General features: G+C 37.7%; 1 protein-coding gene across 1 annotated transcript in view; it reads right to left on the minus strand.

Annotated features, from left to right (window-relative positions):
• The window catches only part of ADGRV1 (adhesion G protein-coupled receptor V1), a 542,844-nt gene that overhangs the window by 296,902 nt on the left and 231,155 nt on the right, over positions 1–14,787 (minus strand). Inside the window, exons 78-82 of the mRNA XM_018050044.1 lie at positions 13,823–14,230; positions 8,194–8,378; positions 4,918–5,167; positions 4,285–4,424; positions 2,599–2,759 (exon numbers count right to left, since the gene is read on the minus strand). Of these exons, the coding sequence (XP_017905533.1) occupies positions 2,599–2,759; positions 4,285–4,424; positions 4,918–5,167; positions 8,194–8,378; positions 13,823–14,230 (1,144 nt within the window). The remainder of the gene's footprint in view (positions 1–2,598; positions 2,760–4,284; positions 4,425–4,917; positions 5,168–8,193; positions 8,379–13,822; positions 14,231–14,787) is intronic.

The following is a 14,787-nucleotide window of genomic DNA, read 5'->3' on the forward strand; positions in this document are numbered from 1 at the left end:
CAACGAAGTGGATTTTGGAATATAGGGGTCTCATTAAGCTCATGAGGCCATACGAATTGTACCCAGAATCAAATCAGGATGATTTTAATCTGATGTCTACCTTTGACAGGCCAACATCAACAGTTATGGGAAGCAGAGCAGGTTTCCTTGGCATTATTCTCCAAATAGTAAGGAGCATGCTTAGGTTCCTTAGTAACTATAAGATTATGGCATTATCACCTGAAGTTATTATAAGCTGTATTTCTTCCCCCTTTGAGATGAGTCCCATAACATTACACTTATATGCACAGTCATTTACTTCTCCTCTCTATAATTATTAGTTTCAATGGAGAACTTCAGTTTAATTTCTTGCAATTTGATAAACTGGTTTACAGTTTTAAAAGTCACAGGTATATATCCTAATCTTTCACCTTTCCAAATTGAGGATTACTCAACTTCGTGGCTTACATCCCCATTACACATACTTGGATCATTTCAACTGCTCTGCTCTAGTAGAGTAACCAGAACTGTAAACCAGAACTGGAATAGATACACTGTGACCTATCTTAATTTTTTTAAATTAAACAATGGTTTAATTCCTATTTGACTGCATGTTGCCACATTTCAAGAAAAGAAAAGTGCTCCCAAATTCAAAGGGATATTTGGTGTGTCCTGACTTAAATGAGAGCATGTGTATGTAAAACGTGGGAAAATCTCTCACCTTGTTTCTGGGGGCCCTCCAAGGAGTGCAATATCAGCCTCCCCCGAAACTGAAATGGAGCACAAAGCCAGAAGCACCTCATGAACGTGCAATCCACGTTGCAAAACGTCATGAACAGAGGGGGAGAACACTGATGATTTCAAATATGACTCCAAGTCAAAAATAATAAGGCAGAGACTAACATCTGGGTGTTGGTTTTCAAATACATGAGCAAGTCCATGTAGCCTTTTTAAGAGGGAGTTGCAAACATATATATTTATTATCAGTTCTCTCAGAAAATATCTTAAAGTCCTGCTAGTCTCCTAAAATAATCAAGGTAACATTCTCTCTTTAGTTTGCAAAATTCTTTGCTTTGATGTTGAGTATTTAGAACAAGCAAGGGATTTTTGTGGGTCATATTAGCACTCAGAATTATGTCTCTACATTTGAGATGATATCTAGATGTTATTTCAGCATTGTACCTGTTGGTTCTATTTCATCAGTCTATGAAATTTCTCTAAATAGACTGCATCAAAATAAAATAGGGTGTTGCCATCTGATTTTGGAACCTAGAAGAATCTATTAAGTAAGAACCATCAGTCTATGGAAGATGTTATTAAGAATAAGAAATTATTAACATCTGCTATTGAATCTAAGGTTTAGAATTAAGACACATTAAGGAAAATGTATAATGTTATAAAGTGAAACTACAGTGGAAATATTTGAACTAGGGCAAAGAATATTAAATTACAGTGGAAAGATTTTAACAACCAGGACAAAGAAGAATAATTAATTACATGCTTCTACCTCCACAGAATTTTCCGAATCAATAAAGATTATTAGGGGACAGTTTGCACACTAGGCATTCAATGATAATCACATTTACATACCAAACATCATTAAAGCAGACTGTCTGAGACAGTATATCTACTACCCTGTTAACACAATTTAAAATCATGTATTTGGGGTGGAGAGACAGGTATTTGCCCCAGGTCTCACAACTAGCCAATAGCAGGACTAGGATTTGAATACATGCACAGTCACCCTATACCCAGTTCTCTGTGTAGCATATTGTTCATAAAAGCAGCTGTAGGGCTGTAAAAGCTGACTTGGGACACAGAATCCGTAAGGGTGGGGACAGAAATATAGTGTAAGGAATTCTCAGGCTCCCAACCATAAAGTAAAAACAGCAAATGACAATAATTCTATAGCTGTTCAAAGTTTACTTATAGGTAAATCGTTTGACAGACATTAACCTTACTCAAGTTCCTATTCTTGCCAGAAATGGGACCTAGATGTAGAAGGTAAAAGAAAACTTATCTTTTAACACAGTGGTTGAATATACTTGAAGCTTCTAGACCAAAAAATACAAATCAATCCATGAGGTAGGTTTATTTTTTAATGAAAATACAAAATGCTTTATTTATATTATCTCATGCAATCCTGATATCTATTGCAGAATCTGCCTTCTAAATCAACACTATCAACTTTAACTCTTTTTTACTATCTAACTTCTGTCTCACATTGTAGTGTATATACACTGGTGATGAGCTGGAACTATATCTTGCTCTTGCTTATCCCCAGTACAAAGTTGGTCCTCCATAAATAATGGCTGTATGAATTAATGAATAGGACCATGAGAGGGGACTTTCCTGGCCTAGTGGCTAAGACTATGTGCTTCCAATGCAGGGGGCACAGGTTCAATCCCTGGTCAGGGAACTAAGATCCCACACAATACACAATGCAGCCAAAAAAAGAAAATTAAAAACAAAAACAAACAAAAAAAAGACCATGAGAAAGCTTATTTTCTTATAGTGTTGATGAATTATAGTACATCTGCATATATATAAAAGGACCCTAGGAAAACTTTTATTCTCATCAATATTTTAAATTATTTACTTAAAAATATTATAACTCACCTGAAATACATATAAATCCAGAAGAGAAAAAAGCTTCATTGTATGAAGACAAGTTGTCAGTCTGGGCGTAGACTGCATACACAGACATGTATGAACAGGCACATTCCACGTAGCCTGAAGTGTCCTCAACCACTTTGCAAAACTGACTGTCGGACAACCAGCTAGGGCAAAAAACACAATCGTCACTACTCCTCTTTCATCAATACTTAAGGTGTGGAGATAGCTTTCAAAGAAAAAATAATTTATTGCTCCTAAGTGTTCTTTACTCAAGATGGAAGCAGACCAATGTTTAAGAAGAAACACCGGAAGGAACATCTTGTCCAAGACATGAAACTGCAGATCCCACAGACACCTTCAACAGCCGCCTAAATATTAACCAAACCTGCAAAAGCATCGCCAATATCGAAGAAGCTGGCCCTCTCAAACCAGCAGCACTTGCCCCCACCTCATCTAAAGAAAACAAACCCAAGGTATTCAACAGGAAGAACTCTTCCCTAGCATTCAAGAGTACCAAAAGGTCAACACAGCCAAAGACAGCAGTGCTCACCCCTCCCCATTTACACAACTCCTGTATTTGAACCACATAAATTACTTGCTTGTCTAAGTACTTCCTTCCCCACCTATTTGGATTTTGAGCCAGTTATATTACATACATGTTTTCTAGGGTTCTTTCGGGTGTTTCCTTCTATAATGTTTGACCTTAAGCACCAAAAGTTGGTCATGATTATAGCAAACACAGTGTCACATGCCAAAAATTCTGAGCATCCCTCAGTGACTCTTCAGGGACTACTCTGCTCAAGAGTAGCCACTTCTAGTTCCTCTTGATCCCCTTATTTTTCTAAGGACATGAAACTTCTTAACCCCAACAGTGGATTCAAGCTTGAAACATTCATTAGTAATTATACATTGAGGATTGTAGAGTATCTGTGTATTAGGTTTAAAGTCTTTCCTCAGATATTAGGAATTTCAAAGAAAAATTATTTTCCCACAGAGACTAGCCAGAACTTTGGTGTTTGAAGAGGACAGTTGGTTACCCAACTAAGCTGTGGAACCTTTTCAGAATTTTAGTTTGTGTGGCTGAAAGTAACAGAATCTTGTGACTGATTTGAACTCAAAACACTCTAGGCCAGCCATGCCTGACCTTACAACCTCGGCTGAACTCCCAGGGAGAGAACTGCTCAGAAACATGAGGCCAAGGAGAGTCAAAGGAAGAGTCACTGTCTTCTTCCTCTTCTTGTGCCTGCTTTAATCCCCAAATGTGCTTCAAGTCATACATGGATTAGAGTTATGAATCCATACTGATCCCTCCAGACCTAGAGCATCAGATCCAGAACAAGCCCAGAGGGAAGGGGTCAAAAGAATTTCCCTCACCGCTCAATAAATTAACTTGTAATCACAGGAAGGGTATCTGAATTGAGCAGAACTCACGCTAAGTCCCATGGAAGTCATAATAATAAAGGAGTTAAGTAATGTGTTATACACACATTAAAATTGTTTGGCTCCGTTTGCCACCTGCACAAGGCTAGACCACTTTCTATGCTGCTTTGCCTCATTGAGTGTGGAGGTGATTTTCCAGTCTAAAAAATCTCACTCCAGACCATCTACGTTCAGTACAAAAACCTGGGCTTAATGGCACCAGAATGAAGAAGGAACAAATTCTGATTTTAAAGAATTATTAACAAGTACCTCGCAGCAGACGGATTCCAAAGGAGACATAGAGGAGTCTTAGGAACAATTCTAGGCTCGGCAGCATAAATCCTGTAGAGAATCTCATTGCTGTTGGTCAGGGGTTGTGAACTCTGACCTTTCACACTCAAAGATAATACCTGTAATGCCAGAAAGAGCCGAAAATGTAACGACATCTTCAAATTAAATGTCAAGACTGGATCTCCCATTCTGAAATTTGCTTCATTTTCCTCATCACTTTTGGCACTATTAATCATTAGCTTCACTATGAATACAGGGCATCTGGTTGGTTTTCCACCACAGACCTACCTCACTCCAGCTACTGACCAGTCTCCAAGTGATAATATTCATTTTCATTGTCAGTCTTCATCAGGAGTGGGATATAGCTTTAGTGAAAGCTATTTTTTTTTCACTTACTCCTCATTTCATTCAATAAAACATGAAGGAAATAGCTACAACTATTTTTGAGCCTAAACATTCTACAAAGAGCTCATAAAGATGGGACATGTTTCATCATTAGCTTACCGTATATAGCACTTACCATAAGTCGAATCAAGTACATGTATCCTAAGGAGCATGTTTGCAAAGGAAAAAGCAGATTCCAACTACGTAATTCTTTAAATGATAGATTACCTTATTTTTCAGGGCATGGAAATTGTTTCCAGTCATAAACCACTGCTGGCTGCTATATTCTGTAAACTGGACTAATTCACACGTGCTTCTCCCGGCCATTATTTCTGCATCCAGAACATCCAATAACCTCTCTGGAACTCGAATATAATCACCTTCTTTTCCTTCAAACTTGTGCCCATTGATCTGCTGAGGGTACCAGTGAAGAGCCAGTATGGACAAATATGGGCAACTGTCAAGGATGGTTTTGCCTCTATGACAGAAAAGCGAAGGTTCTGCTAAAATGGCATGTATTTGCATATGTCCACTCACATTTGTTAAAAATCCGTTACACTGGATCTCTGTTCTTTATGTACAACCATGATACTGCCTACCCAGAAGCAGTAAAGAGAATGTGCTTTCAGTTCTTTTATGGTGAATTGTTAGGATTTTTGCACAGAACTTTCTGTATCCTCTTGCCTGAACCCCCCTCTAACCTAGAACATGGGTTTTTGAAAGTTGTTTCACAGGTATCAGAATCTGTGCTATAAAATGTCTATTTCTGTCACATCAGCATGGGTGCAATAGGGTGAGAAAGGATGCACCATTCAACTGAAACTCTCTGCTTTATAATCAAGAGTATCATAAACCTCATATATCTATAGCCAAGTTCTCATCAAGTTCACCTCACCCTTTTCTAAGCCATCAGAGCATTTCTAATTTAACCATGTGTCTGATAAAAGAAATGGCCCTGAACAGAGTCTTTATCCATTTAATAATTCTGTTTACAACAGCCCCAAGCCACTAGACTCTGTGCTCAGTGAAACTGCTTTTTAAACCTCAATGTGTGTTGAAATCACCTTGAAGCTTGTTTTAAAAAATATAGATTTCTAGGGACTTCCCTGGTGGTCCAGTGGTTAAGACTCTGAGCTCCCAATGCAGGGCAAATGGGTTCAATCCCTAGTCAGGAAACTAAGATCCTATAAGCTGAATGGCTTAACCAAAAAAAAAAAAAAAATTTCTACATTACATCCCATTCTTACTAAATCAAAATCCTTGCCTAGGGGAGGCTAGAAGTTCTGTGAGTCTGTGTTTTGTAACCAGTCCTCCAAAAAATCTGACAGATGTTTTTCTGTGGATGCATCATGTCTGCAAATAATGAAAAGACACAAAGATAAATCATAAGTGAAACCTGTCTGAAAAAATGTGGAAAACAGTAGGATAAAAGTAAGTTAGATGGGCCCTAAGTGATGCTGAGTATATATAATTGCATCATGGATACAAATACCTCATCAAGGCCCCTAACCTGGGAAATGGAGTTGAGAATTTTAAATAGAAGATTTGAGAAACAAAAGGAAAAGGGAGGGGCTAACTTTTTCCTCTAGCTATACACTAGATTTTTTTTAATTAAAAAAAAAAGATTAAAAAAATATTTACCATATTTGAATTGGTGCTTTTGAATATTTATCTTTAGTCCAGCCATTCATTCAGACTCTAGACCTCTGCATCCAAGATGCATATTAAAACATCTCAATCCACATAGGCCACCCACAACAGCTTATAAAAACATCATCTCTTCATCACTCCATCCACATCTTCACTGGTGACTTGGAGCTAAAAGCTGCCACTATTGACCTCTCCACCCATGACCAGGTACAAACTGACTGAGACCAGTGAACCACTGTTGGTGGAAATGTAAGTTGGGGCAACCACTATGGAAAATATTAAGGAGGTTCCTCAAAAAGCTAAAAACACAGTGGCCATATGATCCAACAATCCCACTCCTGAGCATATGTCTGGAAAAGACTATAATTTTTAAAGATACATGAACCCTTATGTTCATAACAGCATTATTCACAATAGCCACGCCATGGAAACAACTTAAATGACCATCAGCAAACAAATGGATACAGAAGATATACTACATGCATACCATGGAGTATCTCACAGCCATAAAACAGAATGAAATTATGTCATTCGCAGCAGCACGGATGGACTCAGACATTATCAAACTAAGTGAAGTAAATCAGAAATAGAAAGACAAATACTATATCACATCCCTTATATGTGGAATCGAAATGGCACAAATGAACCTATCTACAGAACAGACTCAAAGACATAGAGAACAGGCCGGTGGTTGCCAAAGGCTAGGGGAGGGATGGGACGGGGGTTTGCAGTTAGGAGGTGCAACTATTCTCGTACAGAAATGTATAAACAACAAGCTCCTACTGTATAGCACAGGGACTGTATTCAACGTCCTGTAATAAACCACAAGAAAAAGGAACATGAAAATATATACATACATATAAATGAATCACTTTGCTATACAGCGGAAACACAACATTGTAAATCAACTATACAGCAATGAAAACAATTCTTTTTTAAAAAAGTTAATTTCTGCCACATGCTAGAGCATGGATAAAACTTGAAGAAACATTATGCTAAGCCAAGTACACCTAACACAGAGGACAAATATTACATGATTCCACTTATGAGATGGCTAGGATAAGCAAATTGAATAGAGACTGAAAAGTAGAATAGAGGTTACCAGGACCGGGGGAAGGAGGAATGGAAAGTTAGTAATGCGTAGAGATTTTTAATTTGAGGAGATGATAGTTCTGGATATGCATACTGGGGATGGTTACCCAACAACTGTGAATATACTAAGTGTCACTGAATTGTACACCTCAAAATAGTGTGAAAGTGTTAGCTGCTCAGTCATGTCCAGTTCTCTGTAACCCTATGGACTGTAGCCTGCTGGGCTCCTCTGTCCATGGGATTCTCTACACAGGAAAACTAGAGTGGGCTGCCATTCCTTCTCCAGGGGATCTCTCCCACCCAGGAACTGAACCCAGGTCTGTCTACATTGTAGACAGATTCTTTACCATCTGAGCTACCAGGAAGTACAGAAAAATAGTTTAAGTGGTAAAATCTGTCTTATGTACATGTTACCACAATTTAAAAAATGGCATAAAATACTCTAAAAGTTGGAATCATCCTTTTTTTTTCCTATTCAGAATGTATCTTCTACTCATTATATAAGAAAGAGTAAATAACAAGACGTTTGATTTTTAAAAGAACCTACAAAACAAGAATATATTACTGACAGTATGAATTCATTTTTTCTGGATGTAGTTTCTATGTTTTCTTCAAATAATTAACTTAAATTGCCCATAAGGTATAATTCATTGATTGTATAAGCCTTAGTTACATCATCTAAATGTCAATTTGCATTCTTATTACCTTGTAACCTGTAAAGGAATACATGTAAGGTAAGGTATTATATTAAAAGAAACTTACTTTTCACCAGGAGAGCCACATGTAACATCAGTCAGTAGAGAAAAGGCAAAATTCTCCGTCACTTCAGTAAAGTGACTGAATCCTCTAGTGTCCTTGCGCTTTGGGTTAACGAGAGCACAAAGGATCTCATAGAAAAGATTTCGGCTTTCAATGCTTAATGCTTGTTGTTTTCCTTCAATAGTTATCTGAAAAAAAATCCCAAGTATGAAACTGTATCTTAAAAAAATCAACTGCTTAAATGATACGTAAGGTATAATGTGTTCTTTATTACCAGTTACTAACATTAACAAAAATAAACATGAACCTATAAAGAATTTAAGAGAAGTTAGTGTCAAAATTATATTTGACATTTAAATGTCAAATACATTTGAACTTCAAAAAGTATAATCATTTCATAAAGAGAAGGTATAGTCACAAGAATATTTTCTATATAATATCTAGATAAAGCTCCAAAGGATTGCATGGGTCACTTAATTCTAACTGCAATAATAAATATCATGAGTTAAAATTAAACTCACTTTTACATCTATCCCAATTCGTACGGCCTTATGAAAGACACATATAGCATAAAGCAGATTCTGGTTCAAAGAAGTGCGAATTTGAGAGATAATAAAACTTACAAACATGAAACAATTTCACTTAAATATGAGGCCCAACAGAACAAAGTTGTATCAGTACTTGGAAATCCTATCCTATGGCTAACAAACACATGAAAAGATGCTCAACATCACTCATTATTAGAGAAATGCAAATCAAAACCACAATGAGGTACCACTTCACACCAGTCAGAATGTCTGCGATCCAAAAATCTGCAAGCAATAAATGCTGGAGAGGGTGTGGAGAAAAGGGAACCCTCCTACACTGTTGGTGGGAATGCAAACTAGTACAGCCACTATGGAGAACAGTGTGGAGATTCCTTAAAAAATTGCAAATAGAACTACCTTATGACCCAGCAATCCCACTGCTGGGCATACACACCGAGGAAACCAGAATTGAAAGAGACACATGTACCCCAATGTTCATCACAGCACTGTTTATAATAGCCAGGACATGGAAACAACCTAGATGTCCATCAGCAGATGAATGGATAAGAAAGCTGTGGTACATATACACAATGGAGTATTACTCAGCTGTTAAAAAGAATTCATTTGAATCAGTTCTGATGAGATGGATGAAACTAGAGCCGATTATACAGAGTGAAGTAAGCCAGAAAGAAAAACACCAATACAGTATACTAACACATATATATGGAATTTAGAAAGATGGCAATGACGACCCTGTATGCAAGACAGCAAAAAAGACATAGATGTGTATAACGGACTTTTGGACTCAGAGGGAGAGGGAGAAGGTGGGATGATTTGGGAGAATGGCATTGTAACAGGTATACTATCATGTAAAAATCGAATCGCCAATCTATGTCCGACGCAGGATACAGCATGCTTGGGGCTGGTGCATGGGGATGACCCAGAGAGATGTTATGGGGAGGGAGGTGGGAGGGGGGTTCATGTTTGGGAACGCATGTACACCCGTGGTGGATTCATGTCAATGTATGGCAAAACCAATACAGTATTGTAAAATAAAATAAAGTAAAAAAAAAAAAAAAGAAAGAAATCCTATCCTATACTTCTGAATCTGAGTACCTATGAAATACATATGGGACATATGAATGTATGCCAGATAAAGCACAGGTGATTCTATTTGAATTTCAAAGAATCAGCCAACAATTGCCTGATATAAGTATGTTCCAAATAGCACTTGTAAATAAAAATATTTACTTTTATCTGTAATACACTTATACTAAAAAATACATTGTTCATCTGAAATGCAAAGTTAATTGGCACCACATATTTTATTGTTAAAATTTCAATCCTATATTTTCAATGCTTGTTTCATTATTGTCATATTCTAATTATTTTATGTCTAAATTGTGAAAACATGTTACATTTTATGGATATGGCAGGCCCCTTTTAATGGCTAGTTTTCCCAATTCTTGTTATTATAAGTAATGCTTAAATACTCATTATACAGGTATTTGTACAAATATTCCCCACACCTATTAGGCACCTATTTTTTTTTAGTTTTTCCCTCCAGTTTTATTGGGATATAATTGACTATATATATTGCTGTTGTTGTTGAGATGCTCAGACATGTCCAACTCTGTGTGACCCCATGGACTATAGCAGGCTAGGTCTCCCTGTCCTTCACTATCTCCTGGAAACTGCTCAAACTCATGTCCATTGAGTGATGCCATCCAACTATCTTGTCCCCTGTCTTTCCCTTCTCCTCCCGCCTTCAATCTTTCCCAGCATCAGGGTCTCTTCCAATGAGTTGGCTCTTTGCATCACATGGCCAAATCACTGAGTGTTGGAGCTTCAGCTTCAGCATCAGTCCTTCTAATGAATATTCAGGGTTGATTTCCTTTAGGATTGACTAGATTGATCTCCATGCAGTCCACTCTCAAGAGTCTTCCCCAACACCCCAATTAAAAAGTATCAATTTCTCGGTGCTCAGCCTTCTTTATGGTCCAACTCTCACATTCAGACATGACTGCTGGAAAAACTATAGCTTTGACTATACAATTGAGGTGTTTTTTGATTTTTCTTGTGGTATATACAAAAAGAAATTTTGTTTAAACTTTACGTGGTCAAGTTTATCAATCATTTCCTTTATGACTTCTGCATTTTTATATTTAGAAGGAACTTCCCCACTTCCCCAAAATAAACTTTTATATTAAAAGTGATTCATCCATGTTTTCTGCTACTACTTTCCTGGTTTCAGCTCTACAGTTAGACTCTGACCTGTCTGGGATTTATTTTGTTGTGGATTTAACATGGAGATACAGCTATTATTTTACTTTCAAATGGTTAAATCAGATGTATCAACACCATTTACAGAATAATAACTATGGCCTCTTGAGAAATCTGTATGCAAGTCAAGAAGCAACAGTTAGAACTGGACATGAAACAATAGACTTGTTCCAAATAGGGAAGGGAGTATGTCAAAGCTGTATATTGTCACCCTGCTTATTTAACTTTTATGCAGAGTACATCATGTGAAATGCCAGGCCGGATGAAGTACAAAGTGGAGTCAAGATTGCCAGGAGAAATATCAATAACCTCAGATACGCAGATGACACCACCCTTATGGCAGAAAGTGAAGAACTAAAGAGCCTCTTGATGAAAGTGAAAGAGGAGAGTGAAAAAGCTGGCTTAAAACTCAACATTCAGAAAACTAAGATCATGGCATCTGGTCCCACCACTTTGCGGCAAACAGATGGGGAAGCAATGGAAACAGTGACAGACTTTATATTTTGGGCTCCAAAATCACTGCAGAGGGTGATCGCAGCCATGAAATTAAAAGATGCTTGCTTCTTGGAAGAAAAGCTATGACCAACCTAGATAGCATATTAAAAAGCAGAGACATTACTTTGCCAACAAAGGTCCATCTAGTCAAACCTATGGTTTTTCCAGTAGTCATGTATGGATGCGAGAGTTGGACTACAAAGAAAGCTGAGTGCCAAAGAATTGATGCTTTTGAACTATGGTGTTGGAGAAGACTCTTGAGAGTCCCTTGGACTGCAAGGAGATCCAACCAGTCCACCCTGAAGGAAATCAGTCCTGAATATTCATTGGAAGGACTGATGTTGAAGCGGAAACTCCAATACTCTGGCCCCCTAATGTGAAGAACTGACTCATTTGAAAAGACCCTGATGCTGGGAAAGATTGAAGGTGGGAGGGGAAGGGGATGACCTAGGATGAGATGGTTGGATAGCATCACTGACGTGATGGACATGTGTTTGAGTAGGCTCCGGGAGTTGGTGATGGGCAGGGAAGGCTGGCATGCTGCAGTCCATGGGGGTGCAAAGAGTTGGACGTGACTGAGCAACTGAACTGAACTGACACACTGACCTGAAATGTCACTTTTATCGTATATGAAATTTTCATATGTAATTGAATTTCTTCACTTTCTGTTTTATTTTACTAATCTGAATATCTGTGACAGCACCAGTTCATCCTGTTTTAATCACTGTAACTTCATATTTTCATATTGAGAAGAATGAGGTTTATCATTTTTCATCTTTTTCATAAAATTTCTGATGTATGTTCTCCCAGGTGAACTCATCATTTTGAATAATTTTTAAAAATCCAAAATAGTTTACTGATATTTTGATAGTACTTATATTCCATTTATAGGTTAATTTAGAGAAAACTGTTGTCTCTATGTTATTGGGTCCTCCCACTGCTGAACAAGTTATAGACTTCTATTTTTTCAAGGCTTTTCTGTTAGTAGAAATTTTCAGTTTTCTTAACATAACATATATTTTAATGTATAATATTATTGAATGATGTCAGTTACTTGAATCATCAGATTTCAGTGAAAGTGAAAGTGAAGTCGCTCAGTCGTGTCCAACTCTTTGCGACCCCGTGGACTGTAGCCCTCCAGGCTCTTGCATCCATGGGATTCTCCAGGCAAGAATACTGGAGTGGGTTGCCATTTCCTTCAGTACTGACATATAAATAGCTTCAAGAAAACAATATGCCATAACATTGAACGGGGAGGGATGCGGGAGGGGGGTTCAGGATGGGGAACATGTGTACACCCGTGATGGATTCATGTTGATGTATGGCAAAACCAATACAATATTGTAAAGTAAAAAAAAAATTATAATAAAAAATAAATGATAAATGGTTAAAAAAATTTAGTAACAATAACATAATTTGAAAATAATCAGAGCAAAGGCAACTTCAGTGGAAATAAAATCACTTTCTCTTTAAGAATACAAATAATGTTTTCTACTTGATCTTATAATAGTTTAGAACACTTCAAATATATTTTATGCCTCTAATAATTGCCAAGTTACCTATTTCACATAAATAGTTTTAATATATGAGAACTTATACTGTTTATTAATGATTACTCAAAAAAAGTTAATTACATTTTTTCCATAGGATCTTCTTTCATAATTCAGTTTCATTATTCATGACAGATTCAAATAAAAAAACAGAACCAAGATGTACTACCTGACAGCTCTAGTTAAATAAGTGTTGATTCTCAACCATTAATATGTAGCTTTCTTAATGTATCTTTTCTAAAATACAGTTACTGTGCATTCTTTCCCTCTTCATAGCCTAAATCAAATTGTAATTGTACTATACTATTTCATCATTAGAAAATTTAAGTAACATCACTTCCTACAGTAAATCCTTTCCAGTGCCCAGGAGGAGCAGGGAACAAGCAAGGGGCAACAGCTTCATGGCACTTCAACTCGAGGAGCCATATAATCTGGCCCTAGTCGTCATTTATGGACTTCGAAAAACTGCTCACAAGATGTCCTCGCAATTTCTAGAAGTATCAGAAAGAGCCTGGAGCTCCTGACCTACAGAGCCTCTTTTCAGACACCGGTCTATCCTTACTGCTGCAGTAGAGAACTCATCCTTCTCTGAGCTTCCAAACCAGCACCAGTCGCATCCAAGCAAAAGCACAGGGTCAGATATGGTGAATTTCACTCTGAGATTCACAAATTTGACTCTACCACATAAATTCATTACAACTGATACGATAACCGTATGTGGCTTTGGTTTTTTTTAAAAAAAGTATGAAACTGCTAACACTCGCAAGGGCTTCTTACCTTGTCTATTAAATACAGCACGGCGCTGAGCTGTTCATCTGTGTTCTCTGTGGCCACTTTCACGCTGACGCTGTGGAGCACCCTGTTGAGAATGTCACCGTCCAGGGGCTGCTGCAGCTGATCCGCAAGCCCCCAAAAGGCCTGGGAGTTTGTGTCAGAGACGAGAGTGATGTTCGCGGTCCCGTATACTTTATCAACTCCAGCACCTCCTCTTGGGTCAAAAAGCACGATCTGGAAGCGTTTAGGAAATGGATTCAAAGACCCTGTCTCTGGCGTGAGGATGACATCAAGGACAGTGGTTCTCTGGCCAGGCTCAAAGATCAATGTGCCTTCAGTTCTCACAAAGTCTTTCCCAGAAATAGCTGGAGATATGAGAGTACGACCGATGGTCTCGGAGCTCCTCAACTCCTAGAAATTAGACAAGATCACTTCAGTCAAACTATAAACCTCTGATCTCGTCCAGAACCAATTTTCTCTTAAAACAATCTGATGGGCCACAACACTAGTATTAAGACAGGTGTTGCTTTAAATTTATAGATTTTGAGTCCACACTAGATGTTTCCTGACTATGGGGACCTCACCAATCTTGTCCTCCTGTGTCAATGTGGCTCTACTTCCTCAAACTATACAAATGCCAGATTTTTAATCTTTGGTAATTATGATATTACAAAGAAGTGGCTTTTTTTTCCTTTTATTGTTCAGCTCAGTCACCTTCACTTACGCTTTAATCCTTGCTAGTCACTTGTGTTATTTCCTTTTCTTCTTTTTCCATTTTTCTTGATCAGTCAATGTCTTTTCTACTGGTTTCTAAGCATTTATGACAAAGAATGTTAATCATTTGTCATGCAATGCAAATGAAGCATGGTATTTTATTTTATCATCTGGCTGTGCCAGGTCTTAGTTGCAGTACACAGGATCTTCCATCCTCATGGTGGCACGCAAGACCCTGAGTTGCAAAATGCACT

This window comes from Capra hircus, chromosome 7 (assembly GCF_001704415.2).
Source record: "Capra hircus breed San Clemente chromosome 7, ASM170441v1, whole genome shotgun sequence".
NCBI lineage: Eukaryota > Metazoa > Chordata > Mammalia > Artiodactyla > Bovidae > Capra > Capra hircus.